The 27,140-nt window shown below is 52.0% G+C and overlaps 3 protein-coding genes and 1 long non-coding RNA gene across 6 annotated transcripts in view; 3 read left to right on the forward strand and 1 right to left on the reverse strand.

Annotated features, from left to right (window-relative positions):
- Positions 1–5,606, forward strand: part of ATG9A (autophagy related 9A) — an 8,951-nt gene extending 3,345 nt beyond the window's left edge. For both annotated transcript variants that reach the window (XM_029933765.1, XM_029933766.1), the window contains exons 6-15: positions 25–166; positions 386–1,134; positions 1,235–1,388; positions 1,494–1,673; positions 2,063–2,311; positions 2,526–2,704; positions 2,807–2,924; positions 3,707–3,929; positions 4,124–4,269; positions 4,527–5,606. In XM_029933765.1, coding sequence (XP_029789625.1) covers positions 25–166; positions 386–1,134; positions 1,235–1,388; positions 1,494–1,673; positions 2,063–2,311; positions 2,526–2,704; positions 2,807–2,924; positions 3,707–3,929; positions 4,124–4,269; positions 4,527–4,532 — 2,146 coding nt within the window. In that variant the 3' untranslated portion in view covers positions 4,533–5,606. The remainder of the gene's footprint in view (positions 1–24; positions 167–385; positions 1,135–1,234; positions 1,389–1,493; positions 1,674–2,062; positions 2,312–2,525; positions 2,705–2,806; positions 2,925–3,706; positions 3,930–4,123; positions 4,270–4,526) is intronic.
- A 402-nt stretch (positions 5,607–6,008) lies between these two features.
- Positions 6,009–13,684, forward strand: ABCB6 (ATP binding cassette subfamily B member 6 (Langereis blood group)). The gene is made up of 19 exons (XM_029933778.1): positions 6,009–6,829; positions 7,137–7,274; positions 7,744–7,930; positions 8,133–8,234; positions 8,423–8,606; positions 9,461–9,582; positions 10,086–10,195; positions 10,391–10,456; positions 10,644–10,769; positions 10,886–10,962; positions 11,051–11,114; positions 11,232–11,317; positions 11,532–11,589; positions 11,805–11,909; positions 12,292–12,466; positions 12,611–12,723; positions 12,967–13,061; positions 13,143–13,211; positions 13,401–13,684. Exons 1-19 carry the CDS (start codon positions 6,281–6,283, stop codon positions 13,510–13,512), a joined length of 2,538 nt encoding a protein of 845 aa, XP_029789638.1. The 5' UTR covers positions 6,009–6,280; the 3' UTR covers positions 13,513–13,684.
- A 121-nt stretch (positions 13,685–13,805) lies between these two features.
- Positions 13,806–16,731, reverse strand: ZFAND2B (zinc finger AN1-type containing 2B). 2 transcript variants are annotated; one of them, XM_029932912.1, is made up of 9 exons: positions 16,480–16,731; positions 16,108–16,202; positions 15,768–15,899; positions 15,485–15,636; positions 15,106–15,201; positions 14,970–15,030; positions 14,817–14,884; positions 14,415–14,487; positions 13,806–14,110 (listed from the first exon to the last, which is right to left on the reverse strand). In XM_029932912.1, exons 1-9 carry the CDS (start codon positions 16,532–16,534, stop codon positions 14,069–14,071), a joined length of 774 nt encoding a protein of 257 aa, XP_029788772.1. In that variant the 5' UTR covers positions 16,535–16,731; the 3' UTR covers positions 13,806–14,068. The 2 variants fall into 2 exon arrangements, with proteins under 2 accessions (XP_029788772.1, XP_029788771.1); XM_029932911.1 differs by having other exon boundaries at positions 13,806–14,214.
- A 111-nt stretch (positions 16,732–16,842) lies between these two features.
- LOC115286368 lies at positions 16,843–23,561 on the forward strand. Its single transcript, XR_003906029.1, has 3 exons — positions 16,843–16,933; positions 17,041–17,148; positions 23,307–23,561. It is a non-coding gene; the product is annotated as an uncharacterized LOC115286368 (long non-coding RNA).
- Positions 23,562–27,140: the final 3,579 nt, after the last annotated feature.

The raw sequence follows: 27,140 nt of genomic DNA on the forward strand, positions 1-27,140 counted from the left end.
CCCCCCCCGCCCCCCGACCGCCAGAATTCAGGAAAATGGTTCCCTTATCACCATCCTGGTCATTGCTGGTGTATTCTGGATCCATCGGCTTATCAAGTTCATCTATAACATTTGCTGCTACTGGGAGATCCACTCCTTCTACCTGCATGCTCTGCGGATCCCCATGGTAAGCCTGGGAAATTGAGCAGTTAGCACCACAGCCCAAGATGCTGTCTATGGCTTGGGAAGCCAGGGTGGGGGGAATCCTTGTCCCTCACTGGTAGGTCAAGGAGCATCTGCTTAAAGGCTCTGCTAGGCTGAGCAGAGGGCCTCACAGCTAATGCGGGGAAGGAGCTGGGGCAACAGCCCCCCATCTTCCCTACCTTGTCTCTCTCCCACCCTACAGTCTGCCCTTCCATACTGCACGTGGCAGGAAGTACAGGCCCGAATTGTGCAGACCCAGAAGGAGCACCAGATCTGCATCCACAAGCGTGAGCTGACAGAGCTGGACATTTACCACCGCATCCTCCGCTTCCAGAACTACATGGTGGCACTGGTTAACAAATCCCTCCTGCCGCTGCGCTTCCGCCTGCCCGGCCTTGGGGAGGCCGTCTTCTTCACCCGCGGCCTCAAGTACAACTTCGAGCTGATCCTCTTCTGGGGCCCCGGGTCTCTGTTTCTCAATGAGTGGAGCCTCAAGGCCGAGTACAAACGTGGGGGGCAACGGCTGGAGCTGGCCCAGCGCCTCAGCAACCGCATCCTGTGGATTGGCATCGCCAACTTCCTGCTGTGCCCCCTCATCCTCATCTGGCAGATCCTGTATGCCTTCTTCAGCTATGCCGAGGTGCTGAAGCGGGAGCCCGGGGCCCTGGGAGCGCGTTGCTGGTCACTCTATGGCCGCTGCTACCTCCGCCACTTCAATGAGCTGGAGCACGAGCTGCAGTCCCGCCTCAACCGAGGCTACAAGCCTGCCTCCAAGTACATGAATTGTTTCCTGTCACCTCTGCTGACGCTGCTGGCCAAGAACGGCGCCTTCTTCGCTGGCTCCATCCTGGCCGTGCTTATCGCCCTCACCATCTACGACGAAGATGTGTTGGCTGTGGAACACGTCCTCACCACCGTCACACTCCTGGGGGTCACCGTGACCGTGTGCAGGTGGGCCGGGGCAGCAGATGGGAGCAAGCAGGCTGAGGGTTCCTAGGGAAAAGGCTTGCCTCTAACGGTGACCCTGCACCCCCCCCCGCCCCCGCCCCAGGTCCTTTATTCCGGACCAGCACATGGTGTTCTGCCCTGAGCAGCTGCTCCGCGTGATCCTCGCTCACATCCACTACATGCCTGACCACTGGCAGGGTAATGCCCACCGCTCGCAGACCCGGGACGAGTTTGCCCAGCTCTTCCAGTACAAGGCAGTGAGTGGAGTTGGAGTTAGGGCCTGCTAGAGACTGGCTAATAGCTTGGTGGTGAGGGCTGGAATCCCTCCTCCTCTCTTATGATCTGGGTCCCCTCCCTCTTAGGTGTTCATCTTGGAAGAGTTACTGAGCCCCATTGTCACACCCCTCATCCTCATCTTCTGCCTGCGTCCACGAGCCCTGGAGATTATAGACTTCTTCCGCAATTTCACCGTAGAGGTCGTTGGCGTTGGAGACACGTGCTCCTTTGCTCAGATGGATGTTCGCCAGCATGGGCATCCCCAGGTACTGGGAGAGTTCAGGGGCAGATGGCCAGAGGCGATGCCGGCACGTACAGTGCCTTTGGGCGAACTGAGCCAACGAACCACCACAAAGAGGCAGCCCTGCCTCTGGGCAGCCACATGCCAGGGTGCACACTGCTTGGCAAACCGGAGCTTGGGCTGGACTGTAACCTTAAACTTGCACCTTTGGGCACGTTCCCTTGAGAAAGGCACAAACCAAGCAATGAGTCCAGCATATGACTGCTCCAGGGGTGGGCACCGGGGTCCCTGGACAAGATATAGCAGCGCATTGCAGTCTGACCTCCAGGGCCAAAGCCTCCTCTCTAGCAGGAAAGGTACACAAAGGGTTCCCTTCAGAGGACAGTCCTGCTCACTGTACTCTTCCTTGTGCAGTGGCTGTCTGGTGGGCAGACAGAGGCCTCGGTGTACCAGCAAGCTGAGGACGGGAAGACAGAGTTGTCACTCATGCACTTTGCCATCACCAACCCTGGCTGGCAGCCACCACGTGAGAGCACAGCCTTCCTCGGCTTCCTCAAGGAGCAGGTTCAGCGGGACGGTGCAGCTGCTGGCCTCGCCCAAGGGGGTGTGCTCCCTGAAAATGCCCTCTTTACATCCATCCAGTCCTTACAATCTGAGTCTGAGGTGCGTTCCCAGGGACTGGGAGGTGACAGGCAGCGGGTGCTCCCGGTGCTGGGCGTTGAGGACTGGGCATGGGATGGAAGGGCCTACCTCCCCTATCGGGTTTCCTTCTATCTGTACAGTCGGTTCCATTGTGTCCTGACATCCAGGATACTGGGGGACCCCCTGCGGCCTCCCTCCTGCCCTGGGAATTCTACCCGCCCCTTTTCTTTCACAGCCACTGAGCCTTATTGCAAATGTGGTAGCCGGCTCCTCCTGCCGGGGCCCCCCACTGCCCAGAGACCTGCAAGGCTCCAGGCACAGGGCTGAGGTCGCCTCTGCCCTGCGCTCCTTCTCCCCTATGCACCCCGGTCAGGTGCCCACAGGCCGAGCCCCCAGCACCATGACAGGCTCTGGGTGAGTAGAGGTGGGCCTCGACGGGAGAGCAGTAGCCCCCAGCAACTTCTGCGGGTCTCAGAGATATTGATGGCTGCTCTCTGTCTGTGCTGGGAGGGACAGGGTGGATGCCAGGACCGCCAGCTCCGGGAGCAGCGTGTGGGAAGGACAGCTGCAGAGCCTGGTGCTGTCAGAGTATGCATCCACCGAGATGAGCCTGCACGCCCTCTACATGCACCAGGTGAGTGGGCAGGACGGGGCAGAGCTGTGGGATCGAGGTGGACACTGAAGAATAGAGGGTTGGGGATATGGAAAAGCAAGACTTGAGCTCAGGACCCATCTCTGCCCTCTACCCACTCTGTAATCTCCATTCCCACATACACCCTTTTACTATATCTTTTTTAGCCGAGCTTACTGTCATGCCAGGGCCTTTACACGTTTGTGGTTTCCCTGGTCAGGAACCCACCCCCCTGAGATATGCATATGGCTCCCTCGTTCTCTTTATTCAAGTGTCTGTTCTTACCTCTTCTGAGAGGCCATCTCTGGCCACCCTGACTAAAAGCCTCCCTCCTGAATCTTCCTGCTCTGTTTTTCTCCATAGCATCTACATGATAGACTGTCTTTTTTCCCTTTTTGTTTGTTTGGTTTTTTTAACCCTATCCTATCGCCTAGTGTATAAGCCCTACAAGGACAGGGAGTTTTGTCTGTTTTGTTCACTGCTGTAGTCCCAGCACCTAAAAGAGTGCCTGGCACTTACATGTGCAACCAATCTGTTACTGACTTGCATGACTATGCAGAGGGAGGGCCATTACAATGCTCATTCACAGATCTGTTCTGGGACCTGCTGAGAATTTGAGCTGTATGATAATCATATGTGTGTTACACGCTGTTAATGTGATGGTTACTCTGGGTCAGTGATTCTGGGTGAGATGGTAAAAATGGAAACTGGGGGATACCATGGTCGGGGGACAGCTGTTTCAGATATCCTGTCCCCAACTAATGAGCCCTCCCCGGCCCTCTCAGCTCCACAAGCAGCAGGCCCAGGCCGAACCCGAGCGGCACGTGTGGCACCGCCGAGAGAGCGATGAGAGTGGGGAGAGCGCCCCTGAAGAGGTGGGAGAGGGCTCCCGGGCCCCCCAACCCATCCCCCGCTCTGCCAGCTATCCCTGTGCGGCATCCCGGCCTGGAGCACCTGAGACCACCGCCCTGCAGGGGGGCTTCCAGAGGCGTTATGGGGGCATCACAGGTATCCAGTTGGGGTTCAGGAGGACACAGCCTTCGGGGGAGGGTAGCTCTTTCCAAGGCCTCTTGGGGAGGAAAGAAGTCAGAGCAATCAGGCCCAAAGAGACTAACCCTTACCCCCCACCCTGCATAGCCCTGGGGCCTTTTCCACCTTCCTGTTTGGGTTCATTCTAAGAGTATGTTCACTTGTGTCTCTAGATCCGGGCACAGTACCCCGGGCTCCCTCTCACTTCTCTCGCCTGCCCCTTGGAGGGTGGGCTGAAGATGGACAGTCAGCATCAAGGCACCCAGAGCCTGTACCTGAGGAGGGCTCGGAGGATGAGCTTCCCCCACAGGTGCACAAGGTAAGGGCTCCAGGACCTGAGAACAGCTACCAGAAGTAGTAACTTCCAGGCTGGGGTTAAGTCCCACGTGACAGAAGGCAGCCCTCTCCTACAGAGATACTGCTGCTTCCCCTCCAACGTACATCCCCCTTTCCCCCCCACCTACTCTGAAATCAAGTTCCCTAGGAATCAAGCTTTCCTTTTTCTTTATCTCCAGGCTGTATTTGGGTAAGCGGCTAGCTAGAGTATCTCCACTACTAACCCTTTTCTCTCCACAGGTGTAGGCAAGGCAGAGGAGGGTCCCTATGTCCCAGGATGGAGGCCACTGTTGCCCTGCCATCCCATCTGCCTGCCACGGAGGGCTTCTGAGTGTCACCCGGCTCCACGTGTGTGGTGTTTGTGTGTCCGTGCCCGGCCAAGGGAGGTGCCAACGCTGGGCTTGCCACAGTCCCAGGAGAGAAATTGGGGGCCTAGGAACCAAGGCACAGAGAACTCTAGCCTCATCTCCAGGACCCCTCCCCCACTTGGCCCAGAGTGTGGTGCTAGAAACTGGTCCCCAGCCCAGCCCCAATACTGCCACCTTCGCACCCGCCCCTGCAAGTCTCCAGAGGACTGCCCACCACAGAAGCTGCCAAGCAGGGAGCACCTGTGCCAACTGTGGAGTGGGGAGGTTGGGCCTGGACCCGAAACGTCTGCAGCCTCCCTCCCCCCTCCCCACCCTGAACAGATGAGCAGCTCAGGCTGTGGCCCTTACCTCACCCCCACTTCTCTCCCAGTGCTGCAGCCTGCTCACCTCTCTCCGGCTTCCCACACATTACTGGCATGTGTGCCGCCTGCTCCTGTCCTGTTGGCTTGCTCCCGTTCTGTTCAGCTTCTGCTTTGCACTGGTGTGGAGGCTGTAGCCCCCAGCTCCCTTCATGCTATCTTTTGACACTAAGAAGGAAGGTTTCGAAATTGCAGGAACAGGATAGAAATTCTTTGCCACCCTCTCCCAACTTTTAGGATGGGCCCCTGGGGGATTGTGGCTGTCCCGGCCCCCCATTGCTGCTTATTGTACCCCTTACCGCCTGCACATGGGACGGACTGGGCTGGAGTGTGCTGTCTACCTCCCAGCAAGAGAGCTCCGGCTTGCCTCCCGCTGACCCCTACTGGGGGAATTGAGGCGCGACAGGAGGCCTTCGCTCTAGGCTTTGAGCTGCCGCGTTGCATGCTGGGATTCGGCTCCTACTCCGCCCCGCGCCTTGCCCAGGTCTGGTCCGCTGTGGGTGTGGTGAATTGCGCCGCCTGAGCTCGCAGCGGAAGGCGTAGGAACTGTGTACAGCTTGATAACCCTTAATAAAAAAGGGACTTTGACCAGGTCGCAGTTTGTTATCTCGCGCGGCTAGGATTCTGGGAACAAGTGGAGTGGGCTGCGCCTGAGCACCCCCAGGTGGCTGAGGCCCTGTAGGAAAGTGGGCCTATGCCGTCACTCGGGCTATACCGAGCCACCGTGCTAGTAGAAGGGCCATTTCCTAGCCCCGGTTCCGTGGAGGTCAAGGTCTACCGCAGGTCGTGCGGTCAGATTTCGCGCTCTGCTCGCGTGACCAAGCCGGCTCCGCCCCTGTATTTTGCCTCTCCCGCGTGCACCTTTCTCCCCCGGCCCCTTCAGGGAGATTGGCCAATGGGGGCCTTAGGTAGGGGCTGGGGCCGCCCCCCGGTGGGCGGGGCTGCTGCGCCAGAGCCGCTCCACTCTGATGCTCGACATTCCTTTGGGCCCGGACTTGGCAGGAGGGTCCTGGGCTGCGAGCTAGGGGCGGACGGACTGCTGAAGACGGCGTACGTGCCCTGCGTGAGTGCGTGTCTGCGGCGCGTGCGCGAAGACAGTGGGTAGTGTGGCCGGGCCCACGTGTGTCCCTGCCCGAGAGGCCCGCGGCTTGGCGACCCTCGGCTCCATGACCCGAGACGCCCCGGCATCCGCGCCCCGCCCCGAGCAGCCAGCCCCGTTTTCCCTTCCCGCAGTCCCCACAGCCTCGGCCGGCGGCCGCGCATTGCCATGGTGACTGTGGGCAATTACTGCGAGGCCGAAGGGCCCGTGGGTCCGGCCTGGGTGAAGGGTGGCCTGAGTCCCTGCTTCTTCTTCACGCTTGTGCCCTCGATACTAATGGCCCTGGGGACTCTGGCCTTGGTGCTAGCCCTTACCTGCAAGCGTCGGGAGTGGCCAGCTGGCGCCCGTGAGCTGTCTTGGAGCGCCGGCCCCCTTATAGCTCCTTATGGGCTGCAGCTACTTCTGGCCATACTCCAGGTGGCTCTGCCCCTAGCCACCCTGGTTGGCCGGGTGGGCACTACTGGGGGGGCCCCACTGCCAGGCTACCTACTGCTGGCTTCCATATTTGGGACTCTGGCCAGCGCCTGTGGCCTGGGTCTGCTCATGGTGGAACGCAATCAGGCCTGGCAAAGGCTAGCAATGGGCATCTGGATCGAGTTCAGGCACAGCTTGGGTCTCCTGCTCCTCTGGACTGTGGCGTTTGCAGCTGAGAACTTGGCCCTTGTGTCTTGGAACAGCCCACAGTGGTGGTGGGCAAGGGCAGACTTGAGCCAGCAGGTAAGGGACCTTGTGGGAAATGGAGAATCTTGAGTGGCAAGGGCTGGGGAGAATGACAGAATGTCTGGTCACACTGACTCCACACTTTGGGATGCCTCTAAGGGAAGGAGGAGGCCAGCTTGGCAGGTTGCTGATAGCCAGCTGGTGGGGTGTGTCTGTGCTGAGTCACTCTACATTTTTTTTAAAGTCTGTTTGATGCCGGGCCCCAGACCTGGGTGTGTGCCTATCCTATTCCCTAGCCCTGTTATAAGTGGTAACAATGGCATTTTGGCCTTCCTTGATGCTCTCCCTATGTGTTTCATTCTAGGTTCAATTTGGCCTGTGGGTGGTGAGGTATGTGGTCTCTGGAGGGCTTTTTATCCTGGGACTCTGGGCCCCTGGACTTCGTCCCCAGTGCTATGCCTTGAAAGTTAATGAAGAGGATCAAGATGTAGAGAGGTCCCAGGTACACCTGAATTTCTGAACCTTAGGGCCTTAATTTAATTGCGTGTCATCATTTTTTCCCACCAGAATACTTCTTTCTCAAATCTCAATTATGCCCTGTGAGGCTTTCTGACCCCATCAGGAATCACTTGGGGTCTAAGATAACTGGAAACTACATTTTCCCTAGAAGGGTTCGGCTAGGGCACTTCCTTTTTTTTTTTTTTTTTTCTCTTAATGTAGATTTATTTATTTTGAGAGAGTGTGTGTGTGTGAATGGGGGAGTAGCAGAGACAGAAAGAGAGAGAATCCTAAGCAGGTTCCAGGCTCCATGCTGTGAGTGCAGAGCCCAGTGTGGCCGTGAGATTGTGATCTGAGCCAAAATCAAGAAATCAGACACTTAGCCAGCTGAATTGCTCAGGTGCCTCTAGGGCACTTCTCTTTGATTTCTGAGCACCCTCCCTGCCCCCTGCCCATGTGTTTTACATTCTTAGGTTCGGTCAACAGAGGCACCGCCAGGCTCTACCTGGCAAGACCTTGGCAGGAAGCTCCGCCTACTGAGTGGCTACCTGTGGCCTCGAGGGAGCCCAGCTCTGCAGCTTGTTGTGCTCATCTGCCTGGGGCTCATGGGGCTGGAAAGGGGACTGAACGTGTTGGTCCCCATCTTCTATAGGGACATAGGTGAGTGGAGAAAGAGTGCCAGCTCAGCTCTCTCTGGTCATTCATCGGCCTGCTGAGGGGTGGGGGCCCTAACCTAAGCAGGTGGGACAGTGTGAGGAGCTGGATGATCGATCAGAAGGAGGCTGTGGCTGGTGCCTCGAGTGGTTTCTTCTGAAGAGTGTCCTGGGGGCCATAAGTGGGCTCTGACTTCTTTTCTCCACAGTGAATTTGTTGACTGAGAAGGCACCTTGGAATTCCCTGGCCTGGACTGTTACCATCTATGTTTTCCTCAAATTCCTCCAGGGCGGTGGCACTGGCAGCACAGGTATGAGGGACTCTGCTGTCCCCCTGGCTGGTATTGGTCCCTCCCTGCCCTCCTCCCACCAAGCATCCCTCCTTCCCCCAAGCATCCCTCCCCTGGCCCCTTGTGTTCTCAGCCTTCTCATGTCTTGGCACTGGGCTGATGTCATTTGGCCCCTAAGCTCTACTGAGCCCCCTCCTCCCCCCCCTCAGGCTTTGTAAGCAACTTGCGCACGTTCCTGTGGATCCGGGTGCAGCAGTTCACGTCGCGGCAGGTGCAGCTGCGCCTCTTCTCCCACCTGCATGAGCTGTCACTGCGCTGGCACCTGGGGCGCCGAACAGGGGAAGTGCTACGGATCGTGGACCGGGGCACATCCAGTGTCACAGGGCTGCTCAGGTGCCAGTGGAAATGGAGTGTGGGAGGGTGAGGCTGGAGACCGGAGATGAAGGGGCAGTCCTGAGAAAACACCCAGCTTCGGCTGCCTCTCTGTCCTTTTTTCCCCTTTTTTTTAACTTTAAGATGAGCTTGCACACGCTCTCATCACAAACCAAATGGAGCAAATTTCTTACATAATATCTTATATATTTTACTTACTTACTTCATAGGTTCCCACTCTGTCTAGTATGTTGAGTTCTGCTTTTTACAGTTTTACACATATATGTGCAGACTCACAGATCCAAAATGGTATTGGGGAGGGTTCTCCTAAAGCAAACGGTGTCCTGACAGAGGTGTCGTTTTCAGAGTTGCTTTATTAATAAAACATTATGGAGACATATTCTTATTATGCCTGAAGCTCCCCCTCATTGATTCTAGTTGACACGGGCATTCTGTTCTAGGGCATGCTCCAGTTTCTTTAGCCACCCACCTCTTTCGGGTCATTTAGTTGATTCTGGTTTGTGGCTATTGAAAAACAAAGCACTGGAGCGCCTGGGTGGCTCAGTCAGTTGAGCATGTGACTTTGTCATGATAACTCAGTTCGTGAGTTCAAGCCCCACATCAGGCTTTGCACTGATCGTGCAGAGCCTGCTTTGAATTCTCTGTCTTCCTCTGTCTCTGCCCCACCCCCACTCAGACGTTCTTGTACATGTTCTCTCTCTCTCTCTCTCTCTCTCTCTCTCTCTCTCTCTAAGATAAATGTTAAAAAAAAAAAAAAAAGGAAAGAAGAAAAACAAAACACCCCACTGACATTCCTGGAGGCAGAGTTGCTGGCTCCCAGCCCCTAAACCTTTTTTGTCACTTTGCCCTCCCAGCTACCTGGTGTTCAACGTCCTCCCCACACTGGCTGACATCACCATTGGCATCATCTACTTCAGCATGTTCTTCAATGCCTGGTTTGGTCTCATCGTGTTCCTGTGCATGAGTCTCTACCTCAGTGAGTGCTGCACAGTGAAAAGTGCCCCCCTGAACTATTCAGGGACTCCCCTGCGCATGAGCCCTGGCCCCACTCAGATGGCCCACCTCGGGGAGGCTGTGGGTCAGTTGAATAAGTTCCCGCTGCTCCCCAGCACGATGGGATGGCCCCGTCCTCTGCCAGAGGAACCTCAGCTCAGCCTGGACGGAGCACCAGGGAAGGACATCCTGGTCACAGGAGGGGCCTGCTGTGGGTCAGGTCAGGGAGAAACCTCACTTCTGGAACCAGATGCAGCTGGTCTTCATTTGGTCAGCAGCAGCATTTTCACACTGCAAGGCTTTGTGCCTTGCAAAGGTGTCTCTGTCACTGCCCCTTCCCTCAGGGAGCTGAGTGCTCTCTCCTCCAGGTCCCTGGCCCATAGTACAGGGTTCATGTGTATGTGGCAAGTAGCAGACGTCCTCCTGTGGCCTCTGGTTTTGGGTGATGTCTCAATCTCTTCTCCCGCCTCCTCCTGTCACCCGCAGTCCTGACCATTGTGGTCACTGAGTGGAGAACAAAATTTCGACGTGCTATGAACCTACAGGAGAATGCTACCCGGGCACGAGCTGTGGACTCTTTGCTAAACTTTGAGACGGTAACAAAGGCCTCAGTGCCAGTGGGGTGAGGCGCAGAGGTGTGGGGGATTGTGGCTGGGACCAGCAGTGCTGCCAAGGGGCTGGGAGTGGGGTGTGCTGTTTAAAATGAGGAAGGGGGGATTGGAAATCTGGAGGCAGTAATCCAGGTGTAAATGCTGCAGCCACATCTCCCAACAGTGGTTTGAATTCATCAGGTGAAGTATTACAACGCGGAAGGTTACGAGGTGGACCGCTATCGAGAGGCCATCATCAACTATCAGGTGAGGATGCTAGTTCGAGGCCTGCTCAGAGCAGTTGCCTAGCCTTGCGGAATTGCCAGGGCCAAGAGGAGTACAGTTTGGGCCGAAAACCTGAGATTGAAGACTCCTGGGCCCAGGCTTGGACTTGGTGACAAGTGTGTATGTGACATCCTCCCCTCCCGCCCCCCGCCCTGTATTATCTCCCCAGGATTTGGAGTGGAAGTCAAATGCCTCACTGGTTTTATTAAATCAGACCCAGAATCTGGTGATTGGACTTGGGCTCCTTGCTGGCTCCCTGCTTTGCGCATACTTTGTCAGTGAGCAGAAGCTACAGGTGAGGGAACTATGCTGGGGACAGGGCAGACGGGCCCCCAGGTTCCTGGGTGGGAAGAGGGAAGGCGACACTTGCAGGCCTCCTGTGACTCTGCACTCCTCTGTGCCTCTCCACAGGTTGGGGACTTTGTGCTGTTCGGCACCTACATCATCCAGCTGTACATGCCCCTCAACTGGTTTGGCACCTACTACAGGTAAGTGCCCTCCTGCCCCCACCTGTCCACCGTGCACCGCCATTTCCCCAACTCCTCAGAGGAGCCCCAGCCAGCACTGTTTTTGCAGGATGATCCAGACAAACTTCATCGACATGGAGAACATGTTCGACCTGCTGAAAGAGAAGGCAGAAGTGAGTAAAGCGTAGGGGTAGTGGGTGGGGGGTGGAAGTGGGAGCCCACGCCGCGTTCCTGGTGTCTGGAGAGGACCAGACCTGTAATGGCAAGGGGTCTGGGTCCCACTCTCCCAGGTGAAGGACCTTCCTGGAGCAGGGCCCCTGCGCTTCCAGAAGGGCCAGATAGAATTTGAGAATGTGCACTTCAGCTATACCAATGGGTGAGCACCTCCCCCCTTTGCCATCTCAAAGCCCCCTTTCCCACTGTCCATTACAATCTCGCCTCCATTCCCCCCCGCACCATTCCTGCTTAGCCCACCACTGCCTGGAAAGAGCCTGAGCAGGGGAGGGGCAGGGCCCGGTAGCAGCTCTGCTGATGGAAGGGACAACTGAGAGTGCAGCAGGCCTGCTGACCATGCCCACCCTCCCTTGCAGGCGAGAAACCCTGCAGGATGTGTCCTTCACCGTCATGCCTGGACAGACACTGGCCCTGGTGAGAGGAGACCCAGCCGCTCGGCCGACTCCTTGAGTTTCCCTATTGCAGTGCTCATGGAAATTTGTGACCCAGGCTATGGAGTCAGAATCGTATCACAGCAGGCCACGGGATGGCATGCAGCAGCCTCCATCAACAATTGGTGGCGTCTTGGAGAGCGAGCCTTAAAAGCCAGTAGGCCTGAAAATATTTCCCTTCTGTTTCCAATGCAACAGGTGGGCCCATCTGGAGCCGGGAAGAGCACTGTGTTGCGCCTACTGTTTCGCTTCTATGACCTCAGCTCTGGCTGCATCCGAATAGACGGGCAGGACATTTCACAGGTAAGGTTGCTTGGGAGGGGACTGACTTAGGGTCCTGTGTGTGAAAGAATGGCATTCTGTGAAGTGCTGGCCACCTTCCAGGGAGAGAAGGAGAGGTCACCTCTGCAGAGAGCTGCAGCAAGAGACCTCAGCCTTCCTAGCACTGCCTAGCCAAGTAAAGTAGTTATGAGTATAAAAAGTGTAATTTTCTCTCTGTAGGTGGGGAAACAGGCTTCAGAAGGTTGAGTGATTTGGCCACGCAGCTGGGGTTATTTGGGGGGGCTGGTGACAGGGTTCCTGTACCTCATCCTGAGTGCTTGCCTCCAGTCCATCCTACCTCCCAGGCCTGGGGGCCGGCATGCGGGAGTCTCACAGGCTGAAGCATATGGTCTCTTGGCCCCAGGTGACCCAGATCTCCCTCCGGTCTCACATTGGAGTCGTGCCCCAGGACACCGTCCTCTTCAATGACACTGTCGCCAACAATATCCGCTATGGCTGCATCACAGCGGGGGAAGAGGAGGTGGTGGCTGCCGCTCAGGCCGCAGGCATCCATGACACCATCCTGGCTTTCCCTGAAGGTGAGTTTTCCTGTAGAGTCCGTCCCCTGCCTGATATAGTTCTGCTGTTCCCCCACTGACCTCCATTCCATCCCTTCCTGCCCGTCTGGTCGCAGAAACCAGGTTGATTCTGTGTGACTTGAGGGAGGTGGGTGATGTTCACAGGATACGAGACGCAGGTGGGCGAGCGGGGACTGAAGCTGAGTGGTGGGGAGAAGCAGCGTGTCGCCATTGCTCGCACCATTCTCAAGGCTCCAGACATCATTCTGCTGGATGAGGTGAGGGCCCTGGGCAGCTGACTCCCCTCCTTCCTCCTTGGCCTGTGCCCAGGCCATTCCTGCTGGGCAGTCTGCCCTCATGGATAGATCTCATGAATCCCCGCTTCATAAAAACACCTCACAGGGCTCAAGTGCAGACAGTGTCTCTTTGATTCCCGAGGCCTCCCTGAGCTAGCAGCGGGCACCCTCCTTCCACAGGGATTTTGGGTGGCAGGGGCAGGTTTACCCAGGTCCTCTCTCTAGGCAACATCAGCACTGGATTCGTCTAATGAGAGGGCCATCCAGGCCTCTCTGGCCAAAGTCTGTGCCAACCGCACCACCATTGTAGTAGCGCACAGGTACAGATTGGGGCAGCAGGTGGCGGGGGGCCCACTCATGTTGTGTGACGCGTGACGCAAGTCCTAATTCTCCTTTCTCAGACTCTCAACTGTGGTTGATGCCGACCAGATCCTCGTCTTCAAAGATGGCTGCATTGTGGAGAGAGGACGGTAAGGAACACAGCAGGATGAATAGGGCATGGCCTCTGAATTGGGGGGGGGGGGCCCAGGAACAGGTGGAATCCCGGGAGTTTCTGAAAGGGATTCCCCCTGGCAATCCCACTCATCTCCGTGGGCTGCTGGTGAGGACTCTTGGGGTTCAACTGATAGTTGGGACCTGCACTTTCCTCTTTGCCCCAGGCACGAAGCTCTGTTGTCCCGAGGTGGGGTATATGCAGACATGTGGCAGCTGCAGCAGCGGAGACAGGAAGAAGTCTCTGAAGACACCAAACCCCAGACTGAGACGCAGTGACAAGAGTTGTAGCCACTTGCCTCCCAGAGGATAACTCAGAGGGAAACAAGATGGCTCCCTTTTCCCAGTGTATTTCACACCGGGGCTGGGGCACGGTGCTAGCTGTAGTGAGGGCAAAGAACCTTTCAGAAAGGCACTTTTTGGGGAAATAAAAGTGTGGACTGTGCTAGGATCCTTGTGGCTCTGGTGTGGGGTACTGCCGTGGGCCTCTACACTTCAGTCAGGGGAGCATTCTTGACAGGACTCCCCAGGTTTCAGCTGTAGAGGAGAAAGAAACACACCACTTGGAGGTCTTACTGGCTGCCAAGATGCTTTATTCTTTGCAGGCCCCTCCTTGTCCCCTAGACATGGGGGCAGCCCTGGTGTAAAGGGGATGACATGATGCAGGGGGCTGAACAGGGCCTGGCCAGCGCTTTCCCCAAGGGCCCAACCACTGGATGGTTCTAGCTGCAGTCTCCCATGCAGCCAGAGAGGCTAACGGGGCCTTCTGTAGGCTTGGATCCACAAGCTCTTCCTCCTGATGCTCCCTGGAGGTGGCCTCCTTGTCTTCTCCTCCTCAGTCTTCCAGGCTGCTCCCAGCCTCCTCTCCCTCTGTACCCTAGAGGTGTGAGGGCCACAGTCCTCCTCAGCTGAGCCTCCCTCCCCAAGCCCCAGGCCCTAGCACAGGCTGCAGTTGGACGGCTTCAAGCTGCGGCTTTGAGCCTGGAGCAAGGAAAGGGGAAGGAAGGGAAGACAGGTGCAATGTCAAGGAAATGAGGGACAGTCCTCACTTAAGAGCCCTGCGTGGGCTGGAGTCACGCCAAAAACAAAAGGATAACCAGCATTCCAAACTCTCTACCGCTTGAAGAAAGCCCCCCAAACTCCTAGTACAAGACCTCAACTCCCCCATCCAGTCCTCATACCTGCTGCCGTCGGTATTCTGCCTCACTTGCTGACAGTGCTTGTGCTAAAGCTAAGTCTTCTTCCTCCTGAGAACTGAGAGGGAGAAACAGCTTAAATTGGATGCCAATAATATCTAAAACATGAGTGCCTTATCTGTTAGGCATTGCGGTGCTAAGCACTTCTGAGTATTGTGTCAATCCTCACACAACCCTATAAGGTAGGTAGGTATTAGTACTGTTCCATTTTAGAGGAAACTAAGAACCTTATAGGTTAAAAGTATGTGTCAAAGATCATATAGTTAGTAAGCTTCATTTTGAGCCCAAGTTCCTAATCCTTATCCTACGTGGAATTGGAGTGGTCCCACCTCCCTCCCACCAAACAGCCTTTACCCGCATCCCACCCTCTTTTAGCAGAGCAGGTACCTTGGGACCTGGGGTTTGGTCTCGGCCAGGGACAGTTCTAGGGCTCGTTGCAGAGCCTCATCCTCGCTCTGTAAAAAGGAGAAAGACCAGTTGCTTTGGACTTTATTCGCCGTGTGGGTTTGCATCTGTCCATCCAACCTCCACCCAACTCACCAAGCCATTCTGCAGAGCCATCACTGGGGCAGCTGTCTGGGATGGAGACTGGGTTGTGGTTCTGTGGCAGACATTCAAGAAGCTGAGGTCAGAGATGCGAAAGGGTAAAAGGGAGAGGAGAAACAGTCAGGCCTACCTGCTGGGAGAGGTAGATGAAGGCAATGTCCGACTCGGGCTGGTGACGGTGCTTGTAGAAGAAGCCAGACCTTGTGCTCTGGAGATGGCAGCAAGTCTGTAGAGAAGAGACACTCTTGGCATGCTTCCAAGGACAGTCAGCTTGTAGCCTCCTCCCAAGCCTTATCCTGGAAGTCAGGAGGGGAGTTCCTCCAGTCTAGAAAAATAGCCACTCCAAACAGTCTAGAAAAATAGCCACTTGAAAAAGAAGCTAAAAGAGACTCCCCCCCTCACCAAAGGCAACAGGTTTGGAGCTCCCCAACTTGTAATGAAAGAGACAGAGTCAGTTCCAAAAGGATGGGGTGATCCTAAAGGCAAGTACTGGACTTGGTTGCAATTACCCTGCCCGGCTGGTTGGGTGACCCTCCCCAGAGCAATCATGGTCCAGTGGGTGACGGTGCTTGATGCAGAAGTTTCGGCCACAGCGTTCACAGGTCAGTTTCATCATTTCCCGCTGCCGGCAGCCAGAGCGTTCACACTTATTGGTGAAGATCTGAGGTGGAGTGGGAAGGTTTGTCTCTGCTGAGACTGACCCCCACTTCTCGAACCCCATCATAACAGCTGTTCCGGTTTGCAAGCATCCATGGCCCCAGCTAGGTCATGGCTAACTCCTCCAATGCTTACCTTACGTTTTTGCTGTGCTGGATCTGAACGACAGTCTCGATCAATGTGCTCCCCCACAGCTCGGTCAGGGGGCTCCCCTCTGGCCACAGGCACAGGCACATTACAGAGTGGGCATACAGGTACCTGGATATCCTAGAGTTAAGGAGCAGGGTTCAGTCTGTGGCCCGCTCCCTGTCCAACCAAATATCTGGTCCTGAAACAGCCTCCCTGAAAGAAGCTGGATATGACCCCTATAACGCACAAGGAAACAATGTTTGCGGCACTGCGCCTCAAAACAATAGGAAATGAGAGGCAGAGGGATCCTAGAGATGCTGCATGCATTCTCCACCCGCCCCCTCACCTTTTGGTAAGCAGATCCACAGTGATGCTGGGCGTAGGCCACATGGTCTGCGCAGAAGATGCCCGAGCAGGCGTCACACTTCAGCGGCAGGAAATCTGCAGGGAGCGGGTCGAATTGCAGGTCCAGCGGGACCTAGACGTCGTTTCCACTCACTCAAGCCTTCCCCTCGGGAAGGAAAAACGGCCACCGGATTTGCAAAAACTGTACCAGTTCCTAGGCTCCATCTCCTTAGCCACACCCCCTAGCCCCCCGCCCCCAACTTCGATCCCCGCCCTCCTCTGGCACTTCCAGCCCCGGAGCCCACCCTCCGTCCCACCTTCAGCCCCAAGCCCCCTTGCCTCGGCCCCGCCCCCCGCGCGCTCCGCCCCTCACCCAAGCGCTGACAGCTCGGCTCCGAACAGTGAGCTCCGAGGTCCGGAAACTCCATCGGTGGACTGCAGCGGGGAGGGAGCGGCGGTGGGCAGAGGAAGCGGCGCTGAGCGTGTCTAGGGCTCCCGCGCTGGTTCCAGGCCACGACCCCGCACTCTGGGAGGCTCCCTGTCCCGCCCTTTCCTCTCCCCTGCCTAGCCCGAGTAACCGGAGCCCGAGCCCTTCCCGGCCCGCGGGTCCCACTCCTCCCCCGGCGCGCGCAGGCGCCCTGACGTCATCGCGCAGGGCGGGCACGTCCCGCGCAGTCTCTGGGAGGCGGGAGGAACGCCCTTGCAAAGCAGAGCCCCGCCCTTCCCTACCGGGTGAGGCGAGGGCGTAGCCGAGCGCGGTGCGGGTATCTCGCGCTCCGGCTTTGCTCCACGAAGAACGAAAGGACCGGCGAGGACGAGGGTAGATGGTATCTTGGGGAAGCAGGTCTGGGGTAGCTTGGGGTCTTTTACGATGGATTCCCTCTTCCGCTTCTCACTCTCCCACTTTCCCCCTCGCCCTTTGGTTCGCTGCCAGGGCCGCACTTCCTGTCCACCAGCTGAAGATTCCCGTATTTCCTCCAAGTGCAGAATTTTCTCCGGATCTGCGACTCCTTCCTCCAGGTTTAGCTCTGATGCCCTCTCTGTAAGACTTCCCTGACCCTCTTCAGTCTGAGATAGGAGTACCTGCTATATGATTTCCCTCCTTCTGTGCTAGCCCCCATATCACCTTATTGTAGTCAGCTCTTCACACACGTGCACTAAATGTACTGAGAAATCAGGGACCACGTCTCCCTAGTTCTGGGTCCCTAGCACCCAGCGCAGTGCCTAGAATTGTATGGTTTTGTTTATGTGGGTTTGGTGTTATTTCAAAAATTATTTTTAGAAGCAAAGTTGTTTTGATATAAGAATGAAGTGTGTCAGGATGTAACAGCTTCATCTGTTCTCACAGGTAAGAACTCAGCCCCACAGCTGCTGAGGCGCCCCCGGGAGCTTATTAGTAAAAATATTTGGGGTGCCTGGGTGGCTCAGATGGTTAAGCAGCCGACTCTTGATTTCTGCTCAGGTCATCATCTCACAGTTGGTGAGATCAAGCCCGGAATCAGGATCTGTGCTGACAGCCCAGAGCCTGCTTGGGATTCTCTCTCTCTCTCCCCCTCTGCCCCTACCCTGCACAACTCTCTCTCAAAACAAAAAATAAACTTTTTTAAAAGGCTTATGAAAAACATATGAAGGAGCAACTGGGTGGTATATGCAAAGACATATCATACAGGGCAATATATATACATTTCAGGTACCCCCAGTCTGGGGTGAACAAGTATCTTTTAAGTCAAAACCTGAAGGGTGAGTGGGTGACAGCTAAGTGAAGGCCAAGGGAGAAAGGAGTAGAGTGGAAGGAGATGATACTCCAGGCAAAGGAATCAGCAGGGACAAAGACCTGGAGATAAGAAAGGGAACGAGGTCTTTCCATGAGCTTTAAAGAAGCTCGGGGCGTCTGGATTTTATGGTTATAAAAAACAGTCAGGAAGGGAAGTTGGAGAGCTAGCAGAGGTCAAGTTAGCTCAGATAGCGGAGGCCACAGTAGTATTGAGAATTTCAACATAAGTATAACAAGAGACTACAGATAGCTTTAAGTAGGAGAGTAACATGATCAGGTTTGTATTTGGGGAGGGTCACCCTGGCTTCAGAGAAGAGAACAGAGGAACTAGGAGACAGGAAGAAAGGAGACCAGGTAGAAGGCTGTTGCTGTAATCAAGAGGATTGCTTGAACTGGAGTGGGAGCAATGTTTAGAATGGTGAGAGCTCAGTAAGAAGTTTAGGTAAGAGATAGATATTTTAAAATAAGTAACTTTCTAGGGTGCATGAGTGGCTCAGTCAGTTAAGTGTCCAGCTTCGGCTCAGGTCATGATCTCGAGGTTCCTAGGTTTGAGCCCCATGTTGGGCTCTGTGCTTATAGTGTGGAGCCGGTGTGGGATACTCTTTCTTTCCTTCTCTCTCTTTGCCCCTCCCCCACTTGCACATGTGCACAATCTTTCAAAATAAGTAAACTTAAAAAAAGTAACTTTCTGGGGTGCCTGGGTGGCTCAGTCAGTTGAGGGTCCGACTTCGGCTCAGGTCATGATCTCATAGTTTGTGGGTTCAAGCCCCACATTGGGCTCTGTGCTGACAACTCAGAGCCTGGAGCCTGCTTCCGATTTTGTGTGTGTCTCTCTCTGCCTCTCTCCTGTTCATGATCTGTCTCTCTCTCTCAAAAATAAATGAATGTTAAAAAAATTAAAAAAGAAATTAACTTTCAAGTATATTACTGAAAGGATAAAATGGAAGGGGGGATTCTATTTCCAGAGCAATTATAAAGTACTTAGAGAAAATTTTAAGAAAAATCCCAACCGTATCTGCAGGAAACACCTTGACTTACCTCTATGAAAAGCTCAGCTAAATGGAGTTAGAGTATGGTCATTCCTTCTGGGAAATTCTAGCTGGTGCTTCCCTCATCCCACCCTCACACCCTGCGGTGGCTCAGGACAACCATGTTTCTGCCCTCCCAAAGATGATTGGTCTGGGGGTAATCATCTGACATATTAGATATCTAGGTTTGTGTTGCCCCAAACGCATAGCCTGAAATAAGGATCTGGATGCAGGGAGTTCATGAGGGAGGTAATCCTAGCCAAAGTAGGAGAGGGAGACAACCAATAAAAACGGTTATTGAGGGGCACTTGGGTGGTTCAGTTGGTTGAGCATCCAACTTTGGCTAATGATATGGCAGTCTGTGAGTTCGAGACCTGCATCAGGCTCTGGTGACAGCTCAGAGCCTGGAGCCTGCTTCAGATTCTGTCTCTCTCTCTCTCTCTGCCCCTCCCACTCTCGGCCTGTCTCTGTCTCTCAAAAGTGATAAATGTTAAAAAAAAATGTTATTGAGGGGCACCTGGGTGGCTCAATTGGTAAACCAACCAACTCATGATTTCATGGTTCATGGGTTCAGGATCCACATCAGACTCTGCACTGTCAGTGTGAAGCCTGCTTCGGATTCTCTTCTCTCCACTCTCTGCTACTCCCCTGCTCACTCTCTGTCTCTTAAAAATAAATAAAGTAAACATTAAAAAGAAAAAGAATGTTATCGAGCTGATTACCACTGTGGTAATAGGAGCTCAGTTCCACTGGGAACCCTAGAAGAAGCCATATGGAATGCATCTCAGACTTGTCTTTCTAAAGGACAGAAGGCTGGACTGATTCCTGTCCGCCTTAAGTTGAGGATTGTTGCTGGAGGTGATAACTCTCCCACACCCACTTGGCACAGCCTGTCTGCACATGTGTGCGAGCTGACTGAGCTGTGGAGGCTTGGCCCTGAGGCAGAAATGGTGAGTCTGGTTTTGAAGCAGGAAACCATTAAGGCTTGTAGGAACTGGCTCCCTGAAGTCACATAGATGGACCAAACAAATGTGGCCCAGGGACCAGGAGCATCTGCTATATTTGGCTATATTGGCCAATCAGATTCCCAAGAATTTGGAATCGAGGCCAAGAGAATCAGTACTCATAATCTATACACTATAGGATGGCCATCTGCCATACTTCCATACTGTCATACTGACTAGGGGACAGGAAAGGAGATTGCCATCTGCCAGCCTCTTATCTGCAGTGGGACACAGTGAGCACCATAAAAAGAGGCTAATCTTGTAGCTCACACATTTGGGCTTAAGTCATATCATTACCTAAGTCCTTTGCCTCCTCCCAAAGTCTGTACCCTGATAAAACTATGGCTAACTGCTGTTATTTCATTTTGTCTAAGATCGTTAGGACTCATCCCATTAGATTCAGGGTATATCTCAAGCCTTTGTCAGAATCTCTGATCACAACCTGGCGTCGGGGTGATCACATTGTGAAGCCTCTTGATGCAGGTGTGCGTGTAAGGGCCCTCAGCCATGGGGGTCCAGCTTTGGACCTGGGCCTCTTTAGAAAGAAGAGTTGGGGGCACCTGGATGGCTCAGTCGGTTAAGCCTCCAACCTTGGCTTGGGTCAGATCTCACGTTGGTGAGTTCGAGCCCCGCATCAAGCTCTGTGCTAACAGCTAGCTCAGGGCCTGGAGCCTGCTTCCGGTGCTGTGTCTCCTTCTCTCTCTGCCCCTCCCCCTCTCATGCTCTGTCTCTCTCTCTCTGTATCAAAAATAAAACGTTAAAAAAAATTTTAGAAAGAAGAGTTGAAGGTGTTGAAGAACTTGCCATTTGTGAACTCCAAAGCTCCGTGTCTGTGAAATCTGCCATCAGTTCTCTTAGATTTAAACTTACAAAATTGCTAATATTTGACTTTTTTTAACCAAAAATGTTTTCGTATGATTTAATCAAATCTAAGCAGCATCTATCATGGGCAAGAATTGTGTTTCTCTGACCTTCTACCTAATCCTCAGTCTGCTGGGATTTTGAACCCAGACATGAAGGCAAATAGTTACTGTCTGAGTGTATGGCTTAAAGTCCACACACCTTAAAAGCAGATGTGCCAAATGTCTGTGTGCCTCTGCCCTTCAAACTACGGCCATTTTCTACTAATAACATGTAAGAAGAAAGTATTCGATAGGATTCAGGCAAAGCTGCCGTAACAGAGACTCAAAAACAGTGGCACAAATAAGAAGTTTAATTTCTTGTTTGTGTAATAATCCAGGGCTTGGACACCTCCTATTTTGTGGCTCCACCATCCTAAAACCGTTGCTTTTGTCCATTTGGTCCCAAATGAGTCCTTGCTCCAGGGAGCGGAGGAAGGGAGAAGAAAAGGAAGGCACTCCCCATGACTTAAGGGCATGCCCCTGAATTTGCATACATCACTTCAGTGCACTTCAGATGGACCAGCACTAAGTTACATGATCATGCTCATTCTCCAGCTGGGAAATGTAGTCCTTAGTTGGATGGCCTTGTGCCCACATAAAATTTCAGTTATTTTGTCCAGGAAAGAAAACAGATATTTGGGAGAAAACTAGTGTCACAAGGGGGAAAATAAAGGATAAATTTTATGATATGTGGACCATCTTGAGCTTGAAGCAGTACAGCAGGTGGTGGGTCACTTACTGTCGCATAGCAGCCAAGATTGTAGCAGGTTTCTTAGCTCATGGGGTTGGAAGATGAGAACAATGGGATTGAGCTCTACTTGGCCACTCTTCTGCTGTAGCCCACTCTGTTGGTTGTCTACCAACAGCCTTTCCCCAGCTCCCTCCTTGAGGACAAAACCATGATTTTAATCACTCTTTTCCAAGCAGTTGTGTTTTACATAGATTCCTTTACATGGATCACCCAGCAGGATGAGTCTTAAATGGCCTGGTGTTTTTCAGACTTTCTAACCACTATTCACCTTTTATACCCATTTTTAAATGTTTTATTATTTTTTATGGTTTTTTTAATTTATTTTTGAGACACAGGGAGAGACAGTGTGGACAGGGGAGGGTTAGAGAGAGGGGGAGATACAGAATCAGAAGCAGGCTCCAGGCTCTGAGCTAGCTGTCAGCACAGAGCCCAATGCGGGGCTCGAACCCACAGACCGTGAGATCATGACCTGAGCTGAAGCCGGATGCTTAACCGACTGAGCCACCCAGGTGCCCCTAAATTTTTTTAATGTTTATTTATTTTGAGAGAGAGAGAGAGAGACAGAGAGACAGCTAATTCCAAGTAGGCTCCCCACTGTCAGTGCAGAACCTGGGTGGAGTTTGAACTCGGGAACTGCAAGATCATGACCTGAACCAAAATCAAGAGTTGGACGCTTAACTAACTGAGCCACCAGGCACCCCCAAGTTATACCCATTATTATAACTACATAAATACCCAACACACGTACGTGTGAGCATGCACACACACACACACACAGAAGCCAAAACTGATAGTTGACCTTATTATGTTAGGTGCACTCTGATATTCTATTCTACTTCATTTTTTTTAAAATGCTGGTCACCATACACTATATTGATTTCCATCCCACCATCCCATTAATGATGGCAAACTTTAGTTCAAATTTAAAATCCCTGCAAAAAAGAAAGAAGAAAAAAAAAAGCCCTACTGCTCCATGTCAGTTAAACTGTCTTCATTCACCTTGATTAAGGCGTATGATACAATTTGTATCTGAAAGAAAAATTGATCCTAAACTTTAAAAAAGACAAAAGGATTATTGTTGTTGTTTCTTTTTTTTAATGCTAGAGTTTTTCTAATAAGCGTACTTGACCTTCATCTGGTACTCTTGGAAATATAACTTGTTATAGTATATTTGGCTAACAATCCACTACCAATAAAAGCACAGTTTTCAGTTTTGTACCTTTAACCTGTGGAAATTGATAAGGTGTTGTTCTTATATATCCTTGAAGGAACACTAACCACAAAGGCATTATTTTTTCCCCCTATGGAACACTAATTAGTTTGTACCTAACCTAATAATTTTGTTCATTTGTTGGTATATGTATTTCTTCCTTGAAAGCAGGGAACCAACTTTTTATATTCTTAAAAATTTTTTTATTAATGTTTATTCATTTTTGAGAGAGAGAGAGGAGCTCGCAGTTGTGAGAGTAGGGAAGGGACAGCAGAGAGAGAGGATCTGAAGTGGGCTCTGGGCAGACAGCAGATATGGGGCTTGAACCCACGAGCCATGAGTTCATGACCTGACCTGAGCTGAGCTGAAGTCGGACACTCAACCAACTGAGCCACCCAGGTAACCCAACTTTTTGTATTCTTTGCCAGTTCCCTCATTTATGACTTAAATAAAACCTTTATATGCACATACTATCTATTAGATGAGAATTTATTTCTGCTTTAAACATTACTTGTGATGTGTGGCTTTCAGGCAGCCCTTTTGTGACAATGAGTGGAGCCAAGCAGAGAGGACAAGCCAACATGTTGAAGGCAGAGAAGACAGATGGGAAAGATCCAGGATTGTTGATAAATTAACCTACCTTGAGCACCACACATCTGGCCTTTTGTTATATAACAGAGTAAGTGTCCTTGTTGTAAAGTTTTATGTGTTTTGCAGCCCAATCTCCCTTTATGTTATACCTTTATGGCAACTCACATTAATAAAAATGAACGTGTGATTCATTCAGTTGGAACTTTTTGCTGGTATATTCTCTACATGTGGTGTTGGGTGTGGTGGTAGCAGTAGAATGATTTCTGAGCTCTCCAACCAACCTTATTGACCCTCCTTTCATAGCTCTGGCAGGACTCCTGATATACTGACATTATAATCTGTGTATTAATATTCTGCTTAGGGGCACCTGGGTGGCTCAGTCGGTTAAGCATCCAACTGCAGATCAGGTTATGATCTCATGGCTCGTGCGTTTGAGCTCAGAGCCTGGACCCCATTTATACTTTGTCTCCATCTCTCACTGTCCCTCCCCAGTTGACACTCTGTCTCCTTCAAAATAAATAAACATTAAAATTTTTTTTAATATTCTCTTTACTAGGGTTTTTTTTTTAACTTTAATTTTTAACATTTATTCATTCTTGAGAGACGGAGCATGAGCAGGAGAGGGGCGGAGAGAGACACACACATACACACACAGAATCCAAAGCTGAGCTGTCACACACACAAAGAATCTAAGCTGTCAGCACAGAGCCCAATGCAGGGCTTGAACTCACAGACTGTGAGATCATGACCTGAGCCGAAGTCTTATACTTAACTGACTGAGACAGCCAGGTGCTTCCCTGTTTACTTGTTTTTAATTTTAAATAATTTCCAAGGCTTAGGGGCACCTGGGCTCAGTTGTTTAAGCATCTGACTCTTGATGTTGGCTTAGGTTGTGATCTTGTTGTAGGACTGAACCCTGGATCAGGCTCTGTGCTGAGCGTGGAGGCTGCTTGGGATTCTCTCTCTCCCTCTTAATCTGTCCCTCACCTGTTTGAGCTTGTGCGTGAGCTCTCTCTCTCTCTCTTAAAATAAATAAGTAAACTTTAAAACATAATAAATATTTCCCAGAGCTTTATATATGCTTTTATTTTGTTTTAATATATAACTATCATGTTTTGCGGGGGACACAACCCCACAATACTTCCTTACGCCCCGGTGTCAGGTCCCTGCCCCAAACCAGGCTTGGTCAGAGAATCCCTGTGGGCTCCTGCACCCCTATTCTCTCTCAGGGCCCAGGGCAGAGACTGGGAAGGATGTAGGATGTTTACCAGGCTGTCATCCCTCTGGACTTCTGGTTTGCCAAAGATAGGAGCCTCAGCTTACAAAAAAAACAAAACCGGGGGCCCCTGGGTCACTCAGATGGTCAAGTGTCTCTCTCTTTTTACTTTTTTAAGTGTTTATTTTTGAGAGAGAGACTGAGTGCGAGCGGGGGAGGGGCAGAGAGAGGGACAGACCCAGAATCAGAAGCAGGCTCCAGGCTCCGAGCTGTTAGCAGAGCCCGACACGGGGCTTGAACTCAGACTGAGAGATCATGACCTGAGTCAAAGTCAGCACTTAACCCACCGAGCCCCCCAGATGTCCCAAGTGTCTGAGTCTTGATTTCAGCTCAGGTCATGCATGATCCCAGAGCTACAGGATCAAGCCCCGTATTAGGCTCCACGCTGAGTGTGGGGAGCCTGCCTGAGATTCTCTCTATCTCTCTCTCCCCCTCTGACCCCACTTGCACTCTCTTTCTAAAATTGAAAATAATTTTTAATTAAGAATTAAGGAGGGGGTGCCTGGTTGGCTCAGTTGGTTAAGCATCAAATTTCAGCTCTGGTCATGATCTCATTGTTCATAGCACAGGTTCAAGCCCCATGTTGGGCTCTGTGCTGAGCCTGCTTGGGATCCTCTCTTTCTCTCTCTCTGTCTCTTTCTCCGTCCCTCCCCCAGTTGCATGCACATACTTCTACTCTCTTTCTCTCTCCCAAAAATAAACGTTAAAGAAAAGTCAGCATGTAAGTTGACGTCATTACACAGTCACGGACTTGCCTTCGCGTAAAGCCTGTGTATCCACCACGACAACGTGGCCCAGAATGGTGTGGACAGCACATGTGTCGTGGCAGAGAGACAGAGGACCGCACGCTTGGCCATGAGGCTGGAGGAAGGGCCGAGGGTCAAGGACTGGAGAATTGGGGAGACAGGTGTCCCTGGGGCCCTGAGGGGAAACAACCCTGCCCACACCTGGGTGTTAGCCTGAAGAAACCTGTGTCAGATTTCTGGTCTCTGGGGACGTCTGGGTGACTCAGTTGGTTGAGAATCGGACTTCAGCTCAGGTCATGATCTCACAGTTCGTGGGTTCAAGCCCTGCATCGGGCTCTGTGCTAACAGCTTAAAGCCTGGAGCCTGCTTCAGATTATGTGTTTCTCTCTCTGCCCCTACCCTGCTCGCTCGCTCGCTCTCTCTCAAAAATAAATATTTTAAAAATTATTTAAAATAAAAAAAATATATATAACTATCAGATTTTAAATTATCCTTTTCATATTAAACTATAGTCATTTGGTTTCAGGAATTTTTTTTCCTGTTTACATTCATCAGTGGCTTTAGAATTGTAGGCTTTCAGTTTTTGGAACCTTGTTTGGAGCAGACTAAACAAAGATAAACACTGTCTTTCTCTCCGCTCCCACTCCATGGATGCTCAGATAACTGAAGGCTTAGAGGACCCTCAAAATAAAATCTGTGGAGCTCTCTCTAGCATGAGCCATAATGTTTTAACCACCACAAGACTTCAGATACCACAGAGACCACAAGAGAGAGCGAAGCTCTGACAGTCTCTCTTTATTCAGGTAAAAACTTCTCCTAACCTGATGGGTTGTAGCCTAGATTAAGCTATTTGTGACTCCCTAATGCGTAGATTGAATGTAGGTTCCTCCTTCCTGAATAAAGGAATAAAAGACAGAAACCCAGTAACATTTCTACCTTGAACAAGGTGTGTCAGAAGGTGTCAGTTAACAGTTGAACACTGTGCAAGTCTCTGATTGCAGACCCACAAAGCATGCACAGACCTGATAAGCAGCTTTGTGCTTCAGCTGTGGGTCCCCCCTCCTGCCCCGGAACAGCAGCTGCTCTACAACTTAGCAGGTGGGGTGATGGCCAGACACCTCTGGTTTCAAGGCCAGCAGGTTTAAAGCAGACAAGGTCAAAGTGAGGATGCCAGCCAAGGGGTCTCGGGCCCAATTCTACTCAAATATTGCCTTAATGGTATCTGTTTAGTGGTTTTCCTCCTTTTCAACCAAGTCTTGGAGAACACATAAAGAAAAGGAAAGGAAAGCTGCTTTGTTCACTGTCTGGTCCTGCTCTTACTCACATACTATCTTTTGAAGTAGATATTATGTAGTCCCGTTTTGCAGGTAAGAAAACTGACTTTCAGAGGCACCTGGGTGGCTCAGTGGGTTGAGCATCCGATTTTTGGCTCGGGTCATGATCTCATGGTTCGTGAGTTGGAGCCCTGCCTCGGGTTTGCTCTGACAGTGCAGAATCGGCTTGGGATTCTCTGCCTCTCTCTCTGCCCCTCCCCTGCTCACAGTCTCTCTCCCTCTCAAAAATAATAAACATTAAAATTTTTTTTTCAAGATTCAATAGTAAATATTTTGCTACTATGTATGAAATACTGCATGGTTTGCCCAAGCTAAGATGAAACCACATCATAAATCAATAAGCATTTTGCATTTTCTTTCATTATCTACTCAAAGTCATGCCTACTGCACCTGTAAACATTTCATTAAATCCAATGAT

Source organism: Suricata suricatta, chromosome 3 (genome assembly GCF_006229205.1).
Source record: "Suricata suricatta isolate VVHF042 chromosome 3, meerkat_22Aug2017_6uvM2_HiC, whole genome shotgun sequence".
NCBI classification, from domain to species: domain Eukaryota; kingdom Metazoa; phylum Chordata; class Mammalia; order Carnivora; family Herpestidae; genus Suricata; species Suricata suricatta.